At 35.5% G+C, this 21,608-nt stretch overlaps 4 protein-coding genes across 4 annotated transcripts; 3 read left to right on the top strand and 1 right to left on the bottom strand.

The window, feature by feature from the left end:
• Nucleotides 1–7,532: 7,532 nt before the first annotated feature.
• Nucleotides 7,533–9,131, top strand: Cbr-cpn-2 (the record flags this gene model as incomplete). Its single annotated transcript, XM_002632145.1, has 4 exons — nt 7,533–7,583; nt 7,629–7,847; nt 7,894–7,998; nt 8,895–9,131. The coding sequence occupies 4 exons, from the start codon at nt 7,533–7,535 to the stop codon at nt 9,129–9,131; spliced, it is 612 nt and encodes a 203-aa protein (XP_002632191.1).
• An 854-nt stretch (nt 9,132–9,985) lies between these two features.
• CBG25793 lies at nt 9,986–12,977 on the top strand (the record flags this gene model as incomplete). The annotated part of the gene is made up of 7 exons (XM_045243213.1): nt 9,986–10,215; nt 11,166–11,307; nt 11,358–11,451; nt 11,498–11,792; nt 12,181–12,514; nt 12,566–12,659; nt 12,706–12,977. 7 exons carry the CDS (start codon nt 9,986–9,988, stop codon nt 12,975–12,977), a joined length of 1,461 nt encoding a protein of 486 aa, XP_045098613.1.
• A 1,054-nt stretch (nt 12,978–14,031) lies between these two features.
• CBG25792 lies at nt 14,032–14,723 on the top strand (the record flags this gene model as incomplete). Its single annotated transcript, XM_045243212.1, has 2 exons — nt 14,032–14,251; nt 14,443–14,723. The coding sequence occupies 2 exons, from the start codon at nt 14,032–14,034 to the stop codon at nt 14,721–14,723; spliced, it is 501 nt and encodes a 166-aa protein (XP_045098612.1).
• A 5,376-nt stretch (nt 14,724–20,099) lies between these two features.
• On the bottom strand, nt 20,100–21,600 carry CBG25791 (the record flags this gene model as incomplete). The annotated part of the gene is made up of 2 exons (XM_045243211.1): nt 20,100–20,168; nt 21,424–21,600. 2 exons carry the CDS (start codon nt 21,598–21,600, stop codon nt 20,100–20,102), a joined length of 246 nt encoding a protein of 81 aa, XP_045098611.1.
• Nucleotides 21,601–21,608: the final 8 nt, after the last annotated feature.

The raw sequence follows: 21,608 nt of genomic DNA, 5'->3' as shown, positions 1-21,608 counted from the left end.
GAATAGATATTAAGGAGATCAACTGAACAAGTATGGTGAAATGGCATCAGAAAAATGATAGATTTGAAAATTGCAGACATTTTTGAGGAGAAAAAATTATTGTCGAAATTTGCGGCTCTGCGTCACTTCAAAACCGCGACACTTCGAATCCAGTAATTTCGAAACCGTGGAAATACAGGCGAATGGATAAATTTTAGACTGCAAAAACAAGTTTAGGGTTTTCAAATATGCTTTTTCTGACAAAACACATTCTGAAAATCACATTCTGAAAATCCAAAAATTCAAGGATTTTCTTCTTTTGAGAACATCAAATTTTGGGTTTTTCTTAGATTTCAGAATGTATTCTATCAGAAAAAGCACATTTGAAAATTCTAAAATGGTTTTTGTAGTCTGAAATTTATCTATTCGCCTGTATTTCCACGGTTTCGGAATGACCGGTTTCGAAAAGACGCGGAGCCAATTTTGCTACCTTTCTTCATCTTCTTCCCCTTTTTCTTCTTCTTCTTCTTCTTCTTCAAATCTACGCCCTTTAAGATTTCAAAGAAAAGGAAAAGGGACATGTTGTATTTAAATGTTGGATTTACTTTAGTGATGTAATAGACTACGAGGGCTCTCCTTTCTCATAATTATTGAGTCTCACCACATAAGGACATCTTACTTCTTCTCTACTTCTTCTCGTGACTCATTTTTCTTCGAGATTGAATTTCAAAAGCGGGAAATTTCAGAGCGTCCTCTTATTCCTCAGAAAAGAGGAGCCGAAAGTGACGTATTCTGACAGCTGGTCAGTTAAAATTAGAACTCTCTCTGGAGAGTGTAAAGATAATCAGTAGTTACTGAGTAGGTTTGCAAAAACTTCTGTCAAACCGCGACTAGCTCATAATTACTAGTGATGATCTAAATATGTAAGATCACTAAAAATCGTCATGAAGGAAAAGTACAAAATGTGGGTAGAAAATCAGAAATAGGTCGTGATGACATAAACAACAAAAAAGGTATACGGTAAGAGAGCCAGATATCGAAGGAAGTAATACAGAATTCTATGTGAGTTATGAAAACTGGGGTCAGTAACTATTGAGATTACCGTAAACACTCTAATAGAGACCTCCACTTGCACTTTGAGCTCAATCAGTCTCGGGATAAATTTCCGATGTCTTGCAAGGGAGTTTAGATAATGGAGCTCAAACTTGACAATGGTGCCCTTCTATTACAGATTTTACGGTATGTGAAATGTTATCAGACACAATTCAGACAGTTTCAAAATATCATTTTAGAAACCAAGATAATTAAGGTCATAGGAGGTTAGTAGTTGTCTGGAGGAAAATCATCAGACTTCATTTATAATGGAAAAGTTGGATAATTTTCTCGCTTTAAACCCTGCATAGTTCAAGTTTCTTAACAGTAAAAAAGTAATACCCGCAAAACCCTTTTTTCGGAAAGAAAGCGAAACATTCAAAAATTCAAAAATCACAATATTCTCATTCTATTAAATTTTAGAACCCTATTTCTCGTTTTAGCCACGCCCCCAGGAGTTCACTGTAACCAAATGCTACATTTTCAGTCGAAAATCCACAGAAATAGTACATTTCGTATATTTTATTAAATGGAACTACAACAATGAAAACAAATTATTCCCTGCACTTTCCTAGCAATCTAATGGAAAAGGGATATTCTGATATCGTCTTCCTATATCAAATTTCGGATAAAATCATATCTAAAGTTAAAACATATGTTTTCTGAATGAATTGAGAGGTAAAAACAAGCAAGAAAAGTTTTTTTCGGATCTCTGAAGTGGTCCATTCTCCGCTGAAAGTATCAAAAAGAAGTACCGTAATCACTCTATTACATAGAAACTCACCCAAACCGCCAACCGTGAGCTCAACTATCTCGATTCCTGTAACAGATATGAAAAAAATTTGTCAACTGATAAAATATTGGTGATATTATTATAAAGTGTTTATCATTTATCAAAATTTGATACCTTCCACAGGAACCGAGATAATTGAGTACAAAGTTGACAGCTTAGGTGGATTTCTATTAGAGGAAATACGGTAGTTTTGGAAAGAGCTGGGATACTTTTGAGGCGTCAATAACTACAAAATGAACAAACGCATAACTAGCTAGACCACTAGAATTGGCCAAAGAATGGAATACAACATAATTATTATATGGGAAGAACAATGTCAAGTTGTATAACACGTTCTTGAGTAGTAGAAGTATATTACCCTAGTAGACAAGTATCTGGTATTCAGAGTATCTATTCTGACGTGTGACGTCATCAAAACGAAATACAAATAGAAATGGAGGAATTCAGGATTACGGTAGAAGTTTCAAAGAAATCACCGGGGGATAACCCTCAAAAAACAGAAATAGAATATGAGCTTTGATTTCAGACAGGAAGGAAAGGTAAATAGTGTGATTTAAAAAAACAAGCGGTGAGGATTCTAGAATATTCTAGAATCCCAGTAATTATGTGGTTCAGAAGACGTCAGAGAAAGACAAACGGGCGTATCCAATTGACTAAGCTTCTTCTTCTTCGGGAATACAGTGGCGGGGGGCGAAGAAAAAAGATATTAGGGGTGAAATCAAAAGAGAAAAGGGAAAGTTTTTGCGGATTGAAGATGATCGACCCAATTACGGAGAAGAGAGAATTGACGGGGGATATCAGTGATTTTATGAAGACGTCGCTTTTCTTCCACGTCTTCTGAATGTTTAACTCATTTTACTGTTTTCTTGGATAGCCAAGAGAAATGCAACTGGTTATCACCCCCATCAATTACTTTCTTTTCTCCTTTCTTCTTTTTTCCCGAAAGTGATATAGGGATTCTCATATCCCATTTTTTTTGATTTTTGTTTCTTTGAAATCGGGATTTTTCTCGGATCGCTTGCTTCTTGATTTCCTAATTCTGGTTTTTATGTGATTTGATTTTTTGAAAATTTAAAATAAAGGCCTTTGTTGAACAAATCCGGATTCATCGAAAATCGTAATCACTCTTTATATAGAAGACTTTTATATCTCTACTTGAAAATGCTGAGCTCCGAGAACTTCCAGTGATTTTGAAAGTTCTGGGAGACACACCGTGAGAAATTTTGTTACGTAGGCTTATGAAGTGAATCAGAAAGCTAATGAGTAGTTTTCTACTCTACTCAAAGGGTGTAACATTGAAGAGATCACAAATTTTCAACACCGAATTTTGAGTAGTTTGTCAGGACAAGAAAGTATGTATTCTTTCAAATATATATACTCTCTCGTAAGAGATTTCGAAAGCCACACATTCTCGTTTTATGTGAGGAACAGAGTGGCCTAACTTTCTTAACATGATTTTTCTAGGCCATCGTAGTAGCTGGCATAGAAATGGTCTAACATGCACCTGGTGGTTTTCTAGACCTTTTTAGCATGGTGGCCTAACTTTCCCAAAAAATTGGAAATATGAAGTTGAGTTTTCTAGAACTCGGTAGTTGGTTGTTAAGAAAAAATTACAACTGACCTGATAATCACCTGGTAGGCTTTCTAGGTCAGTTTAGAAAGGTGGCCTAATTTTCGCATGTCGAATTTTCTAGGCCACCGATTTTTATGGCCTAGTAATTGTCTGATATTTATGTGGTGTTTTCTAGCCTATTTGCTATGGTGGCCTAGAAAACTCAACTTGCAAAAGTAAGGCCACTTTGCTGAAATAGCCTAGAATTTTTGAAATTAGCCGTTTTTCAAAGAACATTTTGCAAAAAACATAAACTGGGCATAATCCCGTCCATTTCTGTATTCTACTTTTGCATGGGAATTTTTGAAAATCGAAATAAATTATTTTCAGAAGCACATGGATAATTCTAGGTACCAAAAGTATAGACGGCCTCCTAGATTTGTAGTTCGGGAAAAATCCTAGAAGTCTTAGAATTCCCTGGGAATTCTAACACAACAAAAAACCAGCTATTTTTTACCTCGCTAGTTCTGCATAAGGAAATGAAAGGCAACTTATCTCTTCTCTCACCCTTCCAGAAGCATCAATCACAAAATCTGAATTCTTTAGACATCTAACAGAAGATGTCCCGCCCTCTTCTTTCCCTTCTCCACCTTATTTTTCACCCCCTTATTTTTGATTATTTTTCAACCCACAATTTTTCTGACATTTCGAGAATATACATAAATCTCGACCAATTCAGAATTTGTGTGATGACGAAATGAGTTAAGGTGACGGGGGATGGATTGTAGGGGATGTATAGATAGAGAATGAACTCTCGAGAGAGACAGGAATCGTCAAATGGGAATAATAATATTCAGTTTCGTAGTTTCTTGGATTTTCCGGGTTGAGACAGAAGGTGTGAGAATGCTCAAGAGGAAATATATCAAGGAATAAGTTATGGGATTTTCAGAAAAAAGTGAATCATAGATGAAATCTGGGGAGATCAATAGGAAAGCCCATAACCTAGATTAGAAATCCGAAACGCTACCACCAACTTCTGATATTTATTTGGGATTCTGAAGAATTCTGGAGAAATCTGAAGACGTCTTTTCTGAGAAGCGGGATAATGTTCCAAAAAAAGCAATGTCGTCATGTAAGCTTTTCTCGGTTCTCAACGAATTCATTAAGATGTCCACTAATCGGCTTGTTTTGTACTGAAAACATTATTAAAAAAACAGGTGTTTTCCAGAAATGGGTTAATAACTGAAAAACTAGGATTTTTTAAAAAACTCAGGAAATTCAATTTTTCAATCTATCGTGAAACCTTTATTAGAAGGCCCTTCCGTTTTTCTAAGGTACCTCCGGAGGGCTCTTCTTTTACAGGAGCTTCTATTAAATTGTGGAGTTCCCAGAATATTTTCCACTGAAAAAGTACAGAAATTTTCTGATTTCAAAACACATTTCTAAAGGGGGGAAGGGGGGTCGTTTTTTCACAGAGGGCTCTTCTATAACAAAGGGCCCTTCTATTTTTACAAGCCCCTCTCGGATGGCCCTTCGATTAAAGGGGCCCTTTTAATACAGGTTTTACGGTTCATAACTTCTTGATATGACATTCTTTAAGTCCCAGAAAACTTCAAAACAAACTGATATAATGAAAAACTAAAAATTGTGAATAAATGATCTGATTCGTTATCAGAATCTAGACCAAAATTTTGTCGTCGTTGCCCCAGAAAAAGTGCATTTTCTCACGCTAGCCCAGAATTCCCCAAAAATGTGAATTCTCGGGATCAAGCAGATGTTCATGCGTCATAAAGAAATTTCAACTTTTTCTTATTCTTCTTTGGTCTGAGAATATTTTCTTCCTCAATTTTCAATTCTTGAACATTAAATGTCATGGAAGTAATTGTCTGGTGCCCTTTCCTTTGCCCTTTTCTGTTCATTTTTTCGGCTCCATTTTTATGTGACAAACACGACAAAAAAGAAGAAGACGAACCAGATGGGTGGGGAAGACTTAGGGTAAACATGATTAGGTGGAAGATTAGACACCCCTTTGCGCTTGTACAACCGTTTTTTTTTTGGAATGGTGGGGAGGAAAACGAAGAAGACAAACTGTTTGAATAGCCCCAACGAGTTTTTTCTCTTGGATTGGCTGATTCGCTGAGAGAAGAGAACGCATAACATTTTCCAAGCTGGAAAACATATTTTTGTGAGCTTGTCATCCTCTTTCTAGGTTTCAGTTATTTTTTCGAACCATGGCAATTTCCAGATGTATGAGAACGATTCTTCTCAAATTTGGTGTTTTTTTCGAAAAATTCAGATTGCATACTGTTCAAAACTTTTTTGCTAAATACAGGGGCCCTTCAATTAGAGGGAGATCTTACAATTTTTTGGTAATTTTTTCCAAACTTTTCCAAAGAATATTTCGGTGCATTCTCGTTCACAATCTCTACTATTAACAATTACCGAATTCTGTGTGTGTGTGTGTCTGTTTGTTCCCGGTTAGCAGACCCTATTCCTCAAACTTTCACAGATAATTCTAAATAGCACCGAGACAATGCCCGTCTGTTTTGAATTCTATAATATCGAAAATTGAGGTCATGAGGCTACAAAAACCATTTTTTAGGAACATTTAGGTTTTCACAGAAAAATTCGCCGTAATAATCTTCTGGTTAATGAAAATCTATCAATTTCACCAAAATTGAGCACGTTTTTTGAGCAAAAAAGTTTTTCAACGAATTTCTGTTGAATTTTAGAGTTTCCAGAATATTATTCCCTAAAAAAGCACTGACATTTTCTATTCAAAGGGTCCATCTAATACAGGTTTTACGGTGCTTCAAGACTTAAAAAAAATTATTTACAAGACTTTTCCTGGCTTAAATCTTTGCAATTTGACCTATAAAAATGAGTTTTTAGACGATTCTTATTGAGAGTATTCATTTCAAAATCGGTATTTTTTTCATTGTACTTTTGAATTTCAATTCCGATTAGGGGAATCCCCCTCAATTTCCCTCTTTTGGGCATATGATCCTTCTTCTCCCCATACAAAGTACCTTCTTATATCTATAATAATACATCATCTTCTCAAAAAACTGTTCATCCTCTTCTCCTTTTATGATTCCTCATTTGCTTTTTCTCCTTGTGGCCACATCAATCCCTCTCTAAGTTTCTTCCTCTATAATCCTTTAATTACCTGGTCTTCTTCTCTATTCATCTAACTTTTTCTTGCCCTTCTTCCCCCCACAAATGTATACATATTCTTCTTCTTCTCCATGTTCAGTCCTTTGGTGACGTTCTCTTTTCTGTTTCCTCTCCAATTCATCACAACATATACGATAACAGATATCTCTCTCGGACAATTTTCCAGGAGAAAATAGTATGGATTTAGAAGAGGGGGGGCTATTCCTCCGAAATTCCAATCCATTCGCCCCGACCTTTTTCCTCCCCGAAACCACTCTTCCAGAAATTTCTCTCCATTTCGGATGTTCCATTTCAATTTCAATTTCCCTTTTGTACTTTCTTCTTATCCCTGCTTTATGACTTCGGATTTATTGATTGATAAAGTGTTTAGATCTTATGATAGCTACCAGATTTTAGAATTTTGGTAAGCTCATTTTTCCCAGTAGCTTTACTATTTAATGATCATTGCCTGATTTCAAGATCTTATCAGACCGGAAATCAAAAAAAATGTTTTAAAAACATATCAAAATGAATAAAAATCCCGAAACTTCCTGCCAATACTTCTTTTTGGATTTTTGAGTTTCAATTTACCGTAATCACTCTAATATAAGCCCATGCAGTACTTAAACTTTGAGCTCAATTATCTCAATTTCTATGAGAGATAACAAAAATCTGTCAATTGATAAATCATTTATCATAAATTATGATTCATAATCTCAAAAACCTTTTTTTCAGTTGACACATTTCTGATATATTTCACAGGGATCAAGATAATTGAGCTCAAAGTGAGCATGTTTTAGTTTTTATGGTTTTCTAATTTTCCCAAGCTTTTCTTTTTTTTCTTTTTTTTCCCATAAGTATCTATCCGCCCACACTTTTTCATGAACACTTTCTCAAAACATTTAACAAAAACCTCTTTTTTTCTCAAAAACCATTTCCAATTTTCCAGATTATCACAGAATGGCCAACCATGGCCCAAGTTATGGTCTGAGCCGAGAGCTGCAAAAGAAGGTAACCACATTTTTTGCATATAAATTCTTTATTTTTCTTTCTCAGAACGACGCTCGATTCGTCCTGGAAGAAGCGATTGAAGTGTTGACGTGGATTGAGAATGTGACAGGAGAAAGGTTCTCATTCGACGTCACCACCTGTGAATCCTCCACAGATGTTAGCAATCTCCTGAAGGATGGTGTCATGTTGTGTAAACTGATTGAGAAGTTGGATCCACAGTGTCGTGTGGTGTACAATAAAAAACCAAAGATGGCTTTTCCAATGGTTGGTACTGGAAAAAGGGGATAATGAAAAATAAAAAGAGTTTAAGATGGAGAACATTTCCAACTTCTTGGCAGCTGCGAAACGATTTGGTGTTATGGAGATCAGCTGCTTCCAGACTGTGGATTTGTATGAGAATAAACAGTGTTATAAGGTAATTTCGAATTACAGGAAAACGGGAATAGACCTGATTTATATTCACCGAGTTGACAATAATTTTGATTGCGATAATGATTTTTTGTAAAAAAATAGAAAAAAATAGAAAAAATAGTAAGAAAGGTCTAGATGGAAAACTATGTATTCACAGAAGTTTTTGTAAAATCATAGTTTTTCAGTTATTTGCTGATTTCGGAAAGACATTCCTTATGGCCCGTGTTTGTACTGAAAACGTGAAAAAATAGGTGATTTTCAGAAATCGGCAAATAGCTGAAAACTAGGAATTTTTAAAAAATTCTGTAAATACAAAGTTTTAATCTAGGTCTGTTTCACACGCTCCACAGTGTTCGAAGTTATCGTAAACTCGACAGTCGAGCTCCAGAATCCTGAAAATGCCAAAAATCAAAAAAGGTTTTTGTATTGACCGGTACTGTAGATCAAAAACTTTATTATGCAATGCTTGACGGATTTTATTCTTCTAGTTTCTTCTAATTTTATTGTAATATTGTGAATCAAAACCACAGTGGCTCATTAAAAACCGATTATTTCAGTTTCTGGGAACGCTGTTGAAAATCTGCTAACTGATTAATCTCTAATAGAAAACCGTTATATCTGAGCTCAATTGTCTTGATTCCTGTTGAAGATATCCAAAATATGTCAACTGATAAAATTATTAGCATTTAATCACCAATGTTTTATCAGTTAAAAATTTTTGGATATATCTCACAGGATTCAAGATAATTGAACTCAAAGTTGACGGTTTGGGTGTGCTTCTGTTAGAGGAGTATCTTCAAATGAAATTGTTGGAGCACCTCGCTGAGATTCCAGCATTAGAAGTCTATTTATTCGAAAATCCTCTAACATTTCTATATTTCCAAAAAAAGTTTAATTCAGGTAATCGAATGTCTCCGTCTTCTCGCCGCCGTCGCCCAAATGCGTTCCTCCCATCTCGATCATCCAGCGTGGGTTGTGAAACTCGCTCAATCCTCGCCAAGACAATTCCCAGAAGCTGTGATGAGAAGGGGCGAGATGGTTATCCCGTTACAGTACGGTACCAATAAATGTGCATCTCAAAAAGGAATGTCTCCGTACGGATTACCAAGGCAAATCAAGCCAGATCCACATGGATGAGATTTCTGGAACTATGATTTTTAAAGTTTAATCTTGTGATATTGCTTCTTGATTCGCCGTTTTTTTCTAATTTTCTATAATAAAATTTTCTCAATTGGTTGGTTTTAAACTCCAAAAAATCCATTTTCCAAATTCCGAAACTTTGAAAATCAGAATTTTCGGTAATTCCAATAAAATCAAAAAAAAAACTCTAATAGAATTCATCTCGATTCCTATATCTAAAAATGATCAATTAATTACCGTAAAACCTGTAATAGAAGGGCCCCCATACTGTCAAACTTGAGCTAATTTTTCTTGGCTACTGTGCAAGACATCAAAAATGTGTCAACTGATAAAATATTGCTGATAATATGGTAAACATCTTATCAGTTGAGCATTGTTTGATATCTTCCATAGGAACTGAAAAGGGAACCTTTTAAATGAAGGTAGGAGTTAGCAGAAACCACCTACATAGATCGAAAGATCATAGCCGAAAACCTATAAACCAGTTTTCAAAGTCTGCTTACGAGACCATTGAAGTGCTGAAATTTCCGTTTCAGAGCAAAAACACCCATTTTCAGTGTAAAATCGGCGATTTTCAAATTTGATTTTCTTCACTTCTAGGAGGTTTTAGGACTTGAAATGTTCTGTGTAATACTCAAAACTATGTGAAATTTTATATTTCAGACATTTTCTACATTTTCCAAAAAAAAGTTTTTTGGGCCCAGCGAAAATCTAGGCAAATTTTTGAGTTCTTTTTTTTTCGCTCTCACCGGAAAAGTTCATTTTGCCATCAAAACTTCTTTTTGAACTTTTGAGTTATTGTAAAACCTGTATATTAGAACTTGTTTTCTTGTTTTCTTCCAGACAGAAATATGAGGGAATATGATGATGAAGTCTCTGAACGAAATTATAAACTCATAAGGTTCAGGAATTCCGACGGGGAAATGCGATGGTATTGGCCCAAGATGAAAGAAGACACGGAAGAATCGAGAACAATCAAAGATGTCTTTATTCCAATAATGTTGAAAAAGATGAGGGCTGAGGGCCCGACTGTGGATCAAAAGGTTCTCAAGAAGAAGAATGCAAAGAGCAAGAAGAAGAAGTGTTGTACCATTCCTCTGAATGAATATTTTTATTGATTTACTGTAATCATTGGGGAAATTGGGACGCCCATCATCATTCTCATAATAAATAAATGAAGTTGCGTCTCTTTATTTCTCTCGGTCAGTTTGTCAGCTCATTTTGAAAAGCTTGAAAATTAAATGTGAAAAATTAAATGTGTACGTAAAAAAAGGAGAGGAGCAAAGCGACGAAAAATAAAAGAAATAGGTTGATGCGCGCCGAAGGCGCATCAGCCAGCAGTTTGAAGTTCCAGAGGCGCGGCAAACAGACTGGTTCTTTTTATTAATGAATCCTCACACTGTGAATAATTTACAAAATTTTTTTTTCCGATTTGCTGGCACTCTTTTCAATACATTGGAAAATTATATTTTTCATCATTTAAAATATCTGGGTCAGAAATTTTGTTTTCAAAATAAGTAACAATTATAACAGCAAAAGAAAACACAAAATGAGCCGAAACACGTCAAATTTGGTTGAGAAGCAATGAGGAAATCACTTGGGTTCAAGCCAATGGGTCAGAAATCGCGAAAAACGAAAAAATCACGCGTTGCAACTCGTTGATTAAAGGAGGACTCCGACCAAAAATTTTTTAAATGCTCAAAAAGTTGTCTGTTTTCCCAATATTGTAGCGAAAAAATTCGAAAAAAATCCGAAATCCCCGAAAAATGCCGTTAAAAGGGAAAAACTTTCAAAAAAAAGTTGCTAGGAGGAAAAAAAGTTGCTAGGAATTTGAATTCCCGCGCAGTGAGAAACCTAGGCTACGGAGCCTGATAGCCGTTTTTCAAGTGGCCGACAGTGGTTTTTAAAGTTTTTTACCTGCCGGGCATGAAAACCGAAAAAATCCGGAAAATTTTCCATGTCAGAAAGGCGCTCTGATGCCGTGGCCTGCGTTTACATGAAATTTAGTGTCAAAAATGCGAAAGATGACAGTGTGATGGTGCTGGTTGACTGCGAGAGCTTCATGTTCAAACTCAAAAATCCTAAATCTCAAAAAGGTCTCGTGACACAGCAACTCCAGGTCTTGAAGAAAGGCGAGGTGATGGAAGTGGGATTGGAATTCAGAAATCCGGATGTGAGTTTCATGATTTCAAAACGACTGAAATTCGGAAACTCTTTTTTTAGGAGGATAAAAAACACTTGCCAGGCTCTTATCATTTCGAAAATGCACAAGGGCGAATCATAATCTTTCATGCTGACATCGATTCCTTTATTTTGGGTATGATATTAAAATCAGTTCATTAGGAAATAATGTTTTCATATAGTCAGAAGAAGTTGTGATTATGAATTATATGACCGAGAAAAAGCACCCCCTCATTATCTCATGAAGTTCTATGGTTTCGAACATGTAAGTAACCTGGCTTTGCTAACGGTGAAAGAAGACACGGAACAGTCGAAAAAGATCAAAGATGTTTTCTGTCCAATAATGTTAAATAAGAGGAGGAAGGCTGCGAGTGTGAATCAAAGGTTCTCGAAAAGAGAAATGCAAAGAGCGAGAAGAAGAAGTGCTGTACTATTATTTAGAACTCTCCAGAATAAAGCATTTTTCATTGATCTACTGTATTCATTTGGGAAATTGGGATGAAAGGGGCACTACGAAAAGCAAATTAAATAGGTCAAATCGCGCCAAAGACGCACCAGAAATACAAATTTTGAGCTTTTTGTTGTTCTATAGAACGCCACCCCTAGTTTTCAGCTTCAGGCCAATTTATTTCAATTCCTGTGAAAAACATCAAAAATGTGTCAACTGATAAAATATTTTTGATAATATGATAAACATTTTATCAGTTAACAAATTTTTAATATAATTTACAAGGAATGAGGTATATGTTCTTAAAGTTGATGGTTTGGGTGGCATTCTATTAGAAAGTTAGAAAGTTATCTCAATCCCAATTTATTTTCGCGTAGAAAAAAAACCGAATATAAAAAATTGTGAAATTTTTCTCAGATTCCAACAATTCAATCAATCATTATTGTTCATCAGTTCATCCTCGGAACAACATTCTCAACATCGATCAACACTAGCAATGTCAACTTCTTCTGAGCCAAAGGAGTTCTACCTCGAAATAACGCCTAACAATTTTGAAGAAATCACACCTGAAAACATGAAATTTCGTGTAAAAAATGTGAAAGATGAGATTGTGATGGTGTTGGTTGACTGCGAGAGCTTTATGTTCAGAATTAAGGATCCTAAATTTCGAGACGTTCTCATCACACAGAAGTTCGAGTACTTGAAAAAGGGTGACGAGATTGAAGTGGAATTGGAATTCAGAAATCCGGATGTGAGTTTAAGGGTTTCGGAATCACGGAAATTCTGAAACATATATTTTTAGGAGGATAAGAAGCACTTGCCAGGAATGTATAGTCCTGAGAATGCAGAAGGGAAAATGACAATCTCCCATGCTCAAACTAACCGCACTATAATCGGTAAGATATTATAATCAGTTCCATAGATGATAATGTTTTTATTTAGTCAAAAATGATACGCATTGTTATGATGATAAAATTTATGACCCAAAAGAGGCATCTCCATCTGATCTCATAAAGTTTTATGAGCACCAGGAAGTAAGTCGACAGTTTTCGCTTAAGATGAAAGAAGACACGGAAGAGTCAAGAAAAATCAAAGCTATCTTCATTCCAATAATGTTGGAAAATATGAGGGCTAAGGGCCCGACTGTGGATCAAAAGGTTCTCGAGAAGAAGAATGCAAAGAGCAAGAAGAAGAAGTGCTGTACTATTCTTTAGAACTCTCCTGAATAAAGTTCTTTTTATTGGTCTACTGTAATCATTTGAGAAATTGGGATTTGAGGGGCACTCGAGTTTCAAATTTTGTACTCAATCAACTAGTTATTTAATCGGTGGATTATCATAAAAACATTAGGACAGACAGACAGACGCGTGTAGCGTTTTATATATAAAGAAGATAGCCCATGATATTTATTCTATTCAGCCCATAACTTTGTACAAACGAAAGATTTCTGATCGAAATTTTGAGTGGAAGCTTAAAATGGAACGTAGAACGGTACGCGGCAAATAATTCACAAAAAGCGCACAACTGGTGATTGTTGACGCGTTTCTCGTGCATCGAAAAAAAGCAAAATTCAAGGAGTTCAAAAGAAATTAATTTGTTAGTGAACCGACATATTGATGGGTTTGAGAGTCTAGGCATCACTTTTTCCCTCAATTCTTTCCTTTCTAGGTCATTCCGCGCCAATCCAAGCCAAAAGTTCCACACAAAAACTATTTTGGAAAAAACAGTAAATTTTAGCCAAAATCTACAGTAATCCGATCCGAATCTGATTGGTTCAAAACCTATCTCCTCCCTCATTTTTGAGTGTTTTCGAAAATAATGTATACCAAAATGTTTGCGAGAGAATTCTGCACAAAAGTTACTTAATTAGAAAAATTCAAAATCGACAGTATTTTTAATAGATCCCCAGAAACCTCGAAAAATTGAATGTTTCAGTTGATTTTCTAAAAAAACGTATCTCCTTCTTCAATTTTTAACCAAACTTGACGCTTTTAGGCTCATTTTGTGTGTTTTTGCCCCCTTCATAATTCTTACTTATTTTGAAATTAAAATTTTCGACCCAGAATTTTTTAATGCCGAAAACCCTAATTTTTCACCGTATCGAGAAAAGCGCCCACAAATCAGAAAAAAAAAATCAAATTTCGTAAATTATTTACCGTGCTCTATCCCAATTCATTTTTGCGTAGAAAAAAAAACAGAAAGTTAAAATTTTTTCTATCTTGATCAGTTTCATAAGTTTCAATCGAACAATATTCAATATCTCTCGCGATGTCAGAGTATTCAGGATATTATAATGCAAGAGATTACTGGCTCGATATAACACCTCAGCGTTTTTTACATGAAATCACACCTGGAAACATGAAATTTAGTGTCAAAAATGCGAAAGATGACAGTGTGATGGTGCTGGTGGACTGCGATAGCTTCATGTTCAAACTCAAAAACCCTAAATCTCAGGAAGGTCTCGTGACACAGAAACTGAAATCCGGATGTGAGTTTAGGAATTTCGAAACGATGGAAATTTTGAAACGTATCTTTTTAGGAGGATAAAAAGCACTTGCCAGGAGTATATAGTCCTGAGAATGCAGAAGGGAAAATGACAATCTCCCATTCTGACATTGGTTCCTTTATCTACGGTAAGGTACTATAATCAGTTCAATATATGATAATTTGTTCATTTAGTCAGAAATATAGAAGTTCATGAAGATGAAATCGGTGAACCCTATGACATAGAAAACGCACCACCAAATCATCTCATAGCGGTCTGTGGCGTAAAACGTCGAATCACTATGCTGAATATGAAAGAAGACACGGAAGAGTCGAGAAAAATCAAAGACGTTTTCTGTCCAATTATGTTCAATAAGATGAGGGCTGAGTCTGATGGCCCGAGTGTGGATCGAAAGGTTCTCAAGAAGAAGAATGCAAAGAGCAAGAAGAAGAAGAAGTGTTGTACCATTCTTTAGAACTCTCCTCTGAATAAATATTTTTATTGATCTACTGTAATAATTTGAGAAATTGGCATTTGAGGGACACAATTTTCAACTTTTAGAACTTTATGAACCTTTTTTTAGAAAGACACCTTTTTTTCCCGTTTTCAGTACAAAACGGGCCAAAAAGGGGTCTTCCCGAAATCGGGGAATATCTGAAAAGCTAGAAATTTTTTAGAAATCCTGTAAATGTTTTCAATCTAGGTCTGTTTTAAACCCTTCAAAATTTTCAGAGTAAAGACTCGAAGATGCCGAAAACCAACTGAAAATACCCTCGTTGTGATTTGTGTTTTGACGGTCGATTCTTTTCACTTCACCGATTTCGTCACTTTTCTCTCATAATCATCCTGATAACCGAAGAACTGATAAAAGTACTTAACGCCTTTTTACGAAACATCTTTGTATGTTTTTTCCGAGTGATTTATTCTCGAATTCCGTATCCAATTGTAGTCATTTATAAAAGCCGGAAGATGGAGTGAAACAACAAAGAATGAAACTTGGACAGGTTTTGTGTGTACCGAATGATCCCAATGATTTTCGCATATTATTTTTCTAAGGTTTCAAAAATTTCTAGTTTTTTTTTTTTTTTTGAAACTCGTCTTATGGGTGCTCTTCTTGTTTTCCATTTTTCACATTTTTTAATACTTTCAGACAATCATTTTGTTTCAGATCTTAAAATGTACGAAAGGCGTAGATATTTTTTTCTTGATCTTCAAAAAACGTGCCATTTGCTATTCTGTACTTGTACTTTGTTGCGTTACTCGTTAGGCTCCGCCCACTTCTCCTCTTCTAACGATTCAAAAGTTCAATTCGCACTTTTTTTCAAAATCTTCACATTTTTTGAATGACATTTTTTGATATATATTTTTTAACAAACTTATGAAGATTTCTAGGAATATGTCGGCGGTCAGCCCTTTCAAACTTATACCGTAAGACCTGTAATAGAAGGCCCCCCACACTGCCAAGTCTGAGCTCAATTATCTCAATTCCTATGTAAGATATCAAAAATGTGTCAACGGATAAAATGTTTATCATAAAATCAGACACATTTTATCAGTTGAACACTTTTTGATATCTTTCACTGGAAACGAGATGTGTGAGCTCAAATTGAACGGTTTGCTGGCGTTCTGTTAGAGTGTTACCGGTAAAAAAATCAACTATAGAAATGAATTGGAATAAAATTTCATAAATTTCATAAGCTGACAACATTTTGAAATTAAGAAAAAAAAACTGTTAGAAATCAAACAAGACCAAGTCAGCTGATCAATCTCATTTATTTCCTACTCATGATCCTCTCAATCTATAGGTTGTATACACAATACACAATAATACAAGCTGTGTTATTGGACACTTAATGATTTCTTATGATTTCTTGATCCCTCAAATAACCGACATAATATATCATTTCTATTGATAATATACTTTGCATAGAGAGAGGAAGAGAATGAAACAGGTCTCTTTCCGAAATTCAAACACAGCGACTTTTTGTACGTGAGATCTCTTCGCTTCCCTTCCTAGGCACTATTCCAAATGTACGTGAGTATCAAAAGGTGAAATAAGATGGGTAGGCTGAGATAAGAAGAAGGCGACTTGCGACCAATATCTTCTCCTCTCTTGTCTTCAAAAAGGGAATATCAATTGCCTACGGAAGTCCTCCCCCCCCCGAGAAAGAGATCCAAACTGGATGGTGGTCAAGATGTTTTTATTTGGTTTAAGCCATCGTCACAAAAGGCACACTTAGGTGAAAATGACACAGATTGATTGCGAAAGTGGTTGCCATTGATAGTGATGATGATGAAGTAGCTTGTTAATGAAGCGCGTTCAAACTGTGTATTTTGCGGAAATCATAAAATAATTGATTTGTAGTTCTGTTGTTGGTCAAAGTACTGCATGATATGACAGAAAAAAATGGTCTTGAACGTAATAGAGCTTTTGGGGAATCGAAGACTTGTACCCTATCACATCGTGTTCAATATGGCACGATTTTTTAAAAGCTAGACAGTAGTGTTTCCCGTTTAGGTTTTCTGAAATGATGTGAAAGTTCTGAAATTTCCTAACAGATACCGTATCTAATAGAAGCACACCCTGTACATGCCTCTTTCAGCTCAATTATCTCGATTCCTGTAAAAGCTAACAACATTCTCTCAACTGATGAAATACTGGTGATATTATGATAAACAATTTAACAGTAGACAAATTTTGGATTTCGTTAACAGGAATCGAGATAATTGAATTCAAAATTGACAATTTCGGTAGGTTCGACTCGAATGAAATTGTCAAACACTTGCAGAAAATCCTTCTAAAAAATTCTACAAAGAATAAATTTCCAAAAAAAAAGCTGTTTCGGCGATAAGAGTGTTCGGTTGATTTTAATTCGAACTGACAATTGAAGTTGCAGAGATAAGATATCTATGGATCTAGATTTTCAATCTTTGGTTGTATTACTGTATTGGCTGAAATTTTCAGCCGAATATGATAATTTCAAAGTATCAAGTTTTGAAGAAAAGTCCTGAGAATTTAACTGTTAAAACGGAATTTGTACAATTTGTTACTTCTATTCGAAAAATTGAGGTACAGTACCGGTCCATATACAAAAACGATATACAAAAACGTATTTTTCCGTTGATTTTCGGCCATTTTCAGGAGTCTGGAGCTCGGCTGTCAAGTTTCCGATCACTTTGAAAACTTTGGACGGTCTAAAACAGACCTAGATTGAAAACTTTGATTCCACAGAGTTTTTTGAAAATTTTCAGTTTTTCAGTTATTAGCCGATTTGATTTTTGAAGGACATCCTTTCGGTCCGTTTTTTTTTGGTAGCTTGGCAAATAGCTCGACAAATAGCTGGAAACCTAAGAATTTTCAAAAATTCTGTGAATGAAAATTTTCCAGAGGCTCCTGAAAATGGTCAAAATGGCTAAAAATGGAAATGCTGAAAATCGATTAAAAATATCTTTTTGTATTTCTTATTGAAGCTACACTTTAAAAGTTAGTATTACGTTTTTGTTTTTTCATTAATTCTAAGTTAAGGATTCCTGACCGTTTTTATTGTTTTCAGAGCGTTTCAAAATCACTAGCAGCTCTGCTGATGACAAAAACTTGATAATCTTCTCTCCTGATATCTTATCGGCCGCCTAGCTTCATTTCTATTGGTCATGGGTACTGTACATCCAGAAATATCCATCCATACAGATTCCATACCAATCTCCCCGGTACAAAGTGCATAATTCTAAAATTCTAGGTCGGTTAGAACTACGGGTGCGGTTTGCTGTCTGACATTCGATATTCATCGCTTCCTATCTATTTCTGATCGTTATCTGAACGTTTTTTTCTCAAAAAGAAGAGACAGACATGATGGAATTCCTGTCTCGGTCAGTCGAAGGCAAAAAAGGAACGCAAAAAGTGGATTACGGCACGTACAGGACGCGTGTCAAGTTTTTCAGTGTGTAAATGACATGCTGCAGGAAACGATATACAGTAATCTTAAAATCTGGGGAGATGTTTCTGGAAGTGCTTCTAAAGACATAGAATGGACTAAAACAAAAACTAATAGTAAGAGAGTGTGTGATGGGTGAAAAAAAAAATTTATTTTGAAACTTGTATTGGCTCCGCAACGTTTTGAAAACAGACACTTTGAAATTGTGAAGCTTCCCAAGTTGTATGACTTCGATTTTCGAGTGTATGACTGTGATTTGTCATTGTAATTCTGGAACTTCGCAAGGCAGTTTTCTGGTAAAAGCTTCAGAGCGTATAACATTTTTCAATGCAATAAAATTCGAGTTTTTGGTTTTAGCTAGTTCCCATCGAAACATCACACTCTTGAAAAGTATTTCAAATGTTTCGATCTGTCCGAAAAGCTTCAGAGGAGTCGGGCTGAATCGAAACTCTATTTTTGCAATGGGCAGCTTTTCTGAATAATTTCGTCTAGGCCTGGTATACCAAACTGAAGTAATTAGATATACGAAAACGTATTTTCAGTGGATTTCCAGATGTTTTGACCGTGTTCAGGAGTCTTGAGCTCGGCTGTCAAGTTTATGAACACTTTGAAATTTTTGAAGGATGTAAAACAGTCCTAAATGAATACTTTGCATTCCCAGAGTTTTTCGAAAATTAATAATTTTCAGTTTTTTGGCGATTCTTGGAAGACGTCATTTTTGGCCCAACAAAAATGTTATACTAACTCTTAAAGTGTAGCTTTGACTCTGATTACCTTAGATTTCTAAAAACACCGAAAAACTGATGACCTACAGTACCGGCGAATAAAAAATACAAAAAGATGTTTTTCAATCGATTTTCACCATTTTTAATCAATTTGACCATTTTCAGGAGCCTCTGGAAAATTTTCATTCACAGAATTTCTGAAAATCCTCAGGTTTCCAGCTATTTCCCGATTTTGCAAAGACACCTGCCTTTTCTCGTTTTCAGTTAAAAAAACGGGCCTAAAGGATGTCTTTCAGAAATTGGCTGATAACTGAAAAACTAAAAATTTTCAAAAATCCTGTGAATACAAAGTTTTCAATCTAGGTCTGTTTTACACCCTCCACAGTTTTCAAAGTGATCGAGAACTTTGAATGCCGAGATTTAGACTTCTGGAGATGACCAAAATGACTGAAAGTCAACTTGACCGGTAGTGTAGTATTTTTGGAGGCAAAAGGGAACTTTTTCCAGGTGCCCTACTGAAACTCTCCAGTCTAAGGCTTTGAGCAGTAACTTGATGAACATAGAAAAACAAATGTTGGCCCACTTTTAAGGGTTAGAAATCTCTCCTAAATTATCGTATCCTGAATTTCAACCATTGATCTCTCTATACTTGGATCAAGCCAGCTCGGAAATTTCGATCTATTTCGTGTTCGGATAACATATTGACCTCTTCTCTTCCATTCTATTTCCTCTTTTTCTTCCACTTATCACTCATTCGCACTAATTGGATATGATACACTGACCAATTCCACATTCTTCCATCTCATCACCCACTATCGTTCATCACCCTAAGCTTTATCACTTTGCAATTTGACAGCTTTCCTTCGGCAGATTTCGTGAGAAATGCAAAATTTTTGGTCCTAGAAAATATTGATGAAGAGGGGTATCAGTTTTCAAATTATTTAGCAACATGTGAAACTGGGTAATCAGGTGGAAACTAATTGGATAAAGTGAATTGGTCAGAACCTGATGAGAGAAGAAGCAGTGAGAACGACGAGGTATTGATACATAATTTGTTTTTGCTAATCTGTGATTGTTTCGGGAAACTACGCGGGAAAAAGAGAAAGTGGTCAAAAAAGTGCGGGGGATACGGTAGCCGAAGATATCAGTTTAGAGAAAGAGGAGGATACTGTAGAGACATCGTTTTAGAGACGTTTAGGCTAATTCAGAAGTGGTGAATCTGAAAGGAGCATTATTAATATTCCCGATGTGCTCAACTGATGCCTAAATTTTGCTTTAATCGAAAACTGTCAACTTTAGACTTCGGAAAAAATGAGATCTCAAATTTTCAGACCTGAAGACTTTCAAGTTCACCCAGCAAACCTCATTCGTTAAGTTCCAAATGGGTAGTCACAGATATCGGTTTAGAGATAGAAGGGGTTACTGTAGAGCTTCAAGCTTCATTCTAAAATAGTTTAGACTAAACTATGTAGATGACTGGTAATTCAGAAGGGGCTAATCTGAAGAGCATTATTAATATTTCCGATGGGCTCAATTGATGCCTAAACCTTTCTTTATCAAAAGTTGTCATTTTTCGGTGTCTGAAAAAGCCAAGTCTGTAATTTTCAGATCTGAAAACTGTTGGGTGTTCCTAAAAAACTTAACAACATATTTTTTGCTCACTTTTTGAATCCTGCCTTTTTTTGAGTGGCGTTGTTGTTGTCTCCACTGACACGTGTTATATATTTTTCAAAGAGTAACGATATACATGAAGCTCTCAAGAACGACATTCGAGCTCTAAATTGACTGATAAATTCTATCATATACAGTAAATGTCTTTTTATGGAATATCAGAAGTTATCGGACTAGAGGGAAGTTTTTAGGCATACAAGTGACACGACTACGGTAAAGCCTGTAATAGAAGGGCTCCCGCGCTGTAAAGTTTTGAGCTGAATCAAATGGAAAAATTATGCCTAAGTTAAGATTTAACCATTTTTTCAAGTTTTGGTGTTGTTCCACTAAAATGCGTGCTTTGAACATTTTTCATCATTTTTTGAAATTTTCAGTTTATGTCATTTTTTACACATTTTTGTATAATTCTTTTGTTCCTAAGCCTAAATTAATCAAATATTAACTTAATAACATGAAAAATTATACAGTTACAACAGCAAAAACAGTGTTGTTCATGGAAAAAACGACCTAAAATGAACTTTTTTTGAAGTTATGCATTTTTATGGAAACAAGCGCAAAGTACGAAATTTTCATAAAAACAGTGACAAAACTTGAAAAATCGAAAAATCTTAACTTAGACATAATTTTTACCCATGGGCCCCCTGATAAATAAAAAAAAACCCCATAACTAAGAGCATCCTTTGACCAAATTAACCCTAGTTACCATAAAACCTGTATTGAAAGGGCTCTTGTATCAAAGGGTATCCATCTAATACAAGTTTTATGGTAACTGAATTATGACTAATTATGTAAAGACTTGGAACAATTCGAGACACCCCCCCCCCCTTCAAAAAGCAACTCTTCTCACCAAACTGTCATCCTCTTGTTCTGGAACAATCGACATAAGTCTTGGAGAGACCATCTTCAAAGTCTTTTGATCAAAATCAGTCACATTTTGTCCTCCGAACATCATAGCGGNCTTGACTGCTTCTCTGAGAAACTTCAGTGGCACACGAATCTCTTCCTTCTCCTTTTTGCGCATCATCTTTGTGA

The sequence above is a fragment of the Caenorhabditis briggsae genome (genome assembly GCF_000004555.2).
Source record: "Caenorhabditis briggsae complete genome, chrII, whole genome shotgun sequence".
Taxonomy (NCBI): Eukaryota; Metazoa; Nematoda; class Chromadorea; order Rhabditida; family Rhabditidae; genus Caenorhabditis; species Caenorhabditis briggsae.
Note: the sequence above shows the minus strand (reverse complement) of the source record. Positions and strands in the feature narration are given on the sequence as shown.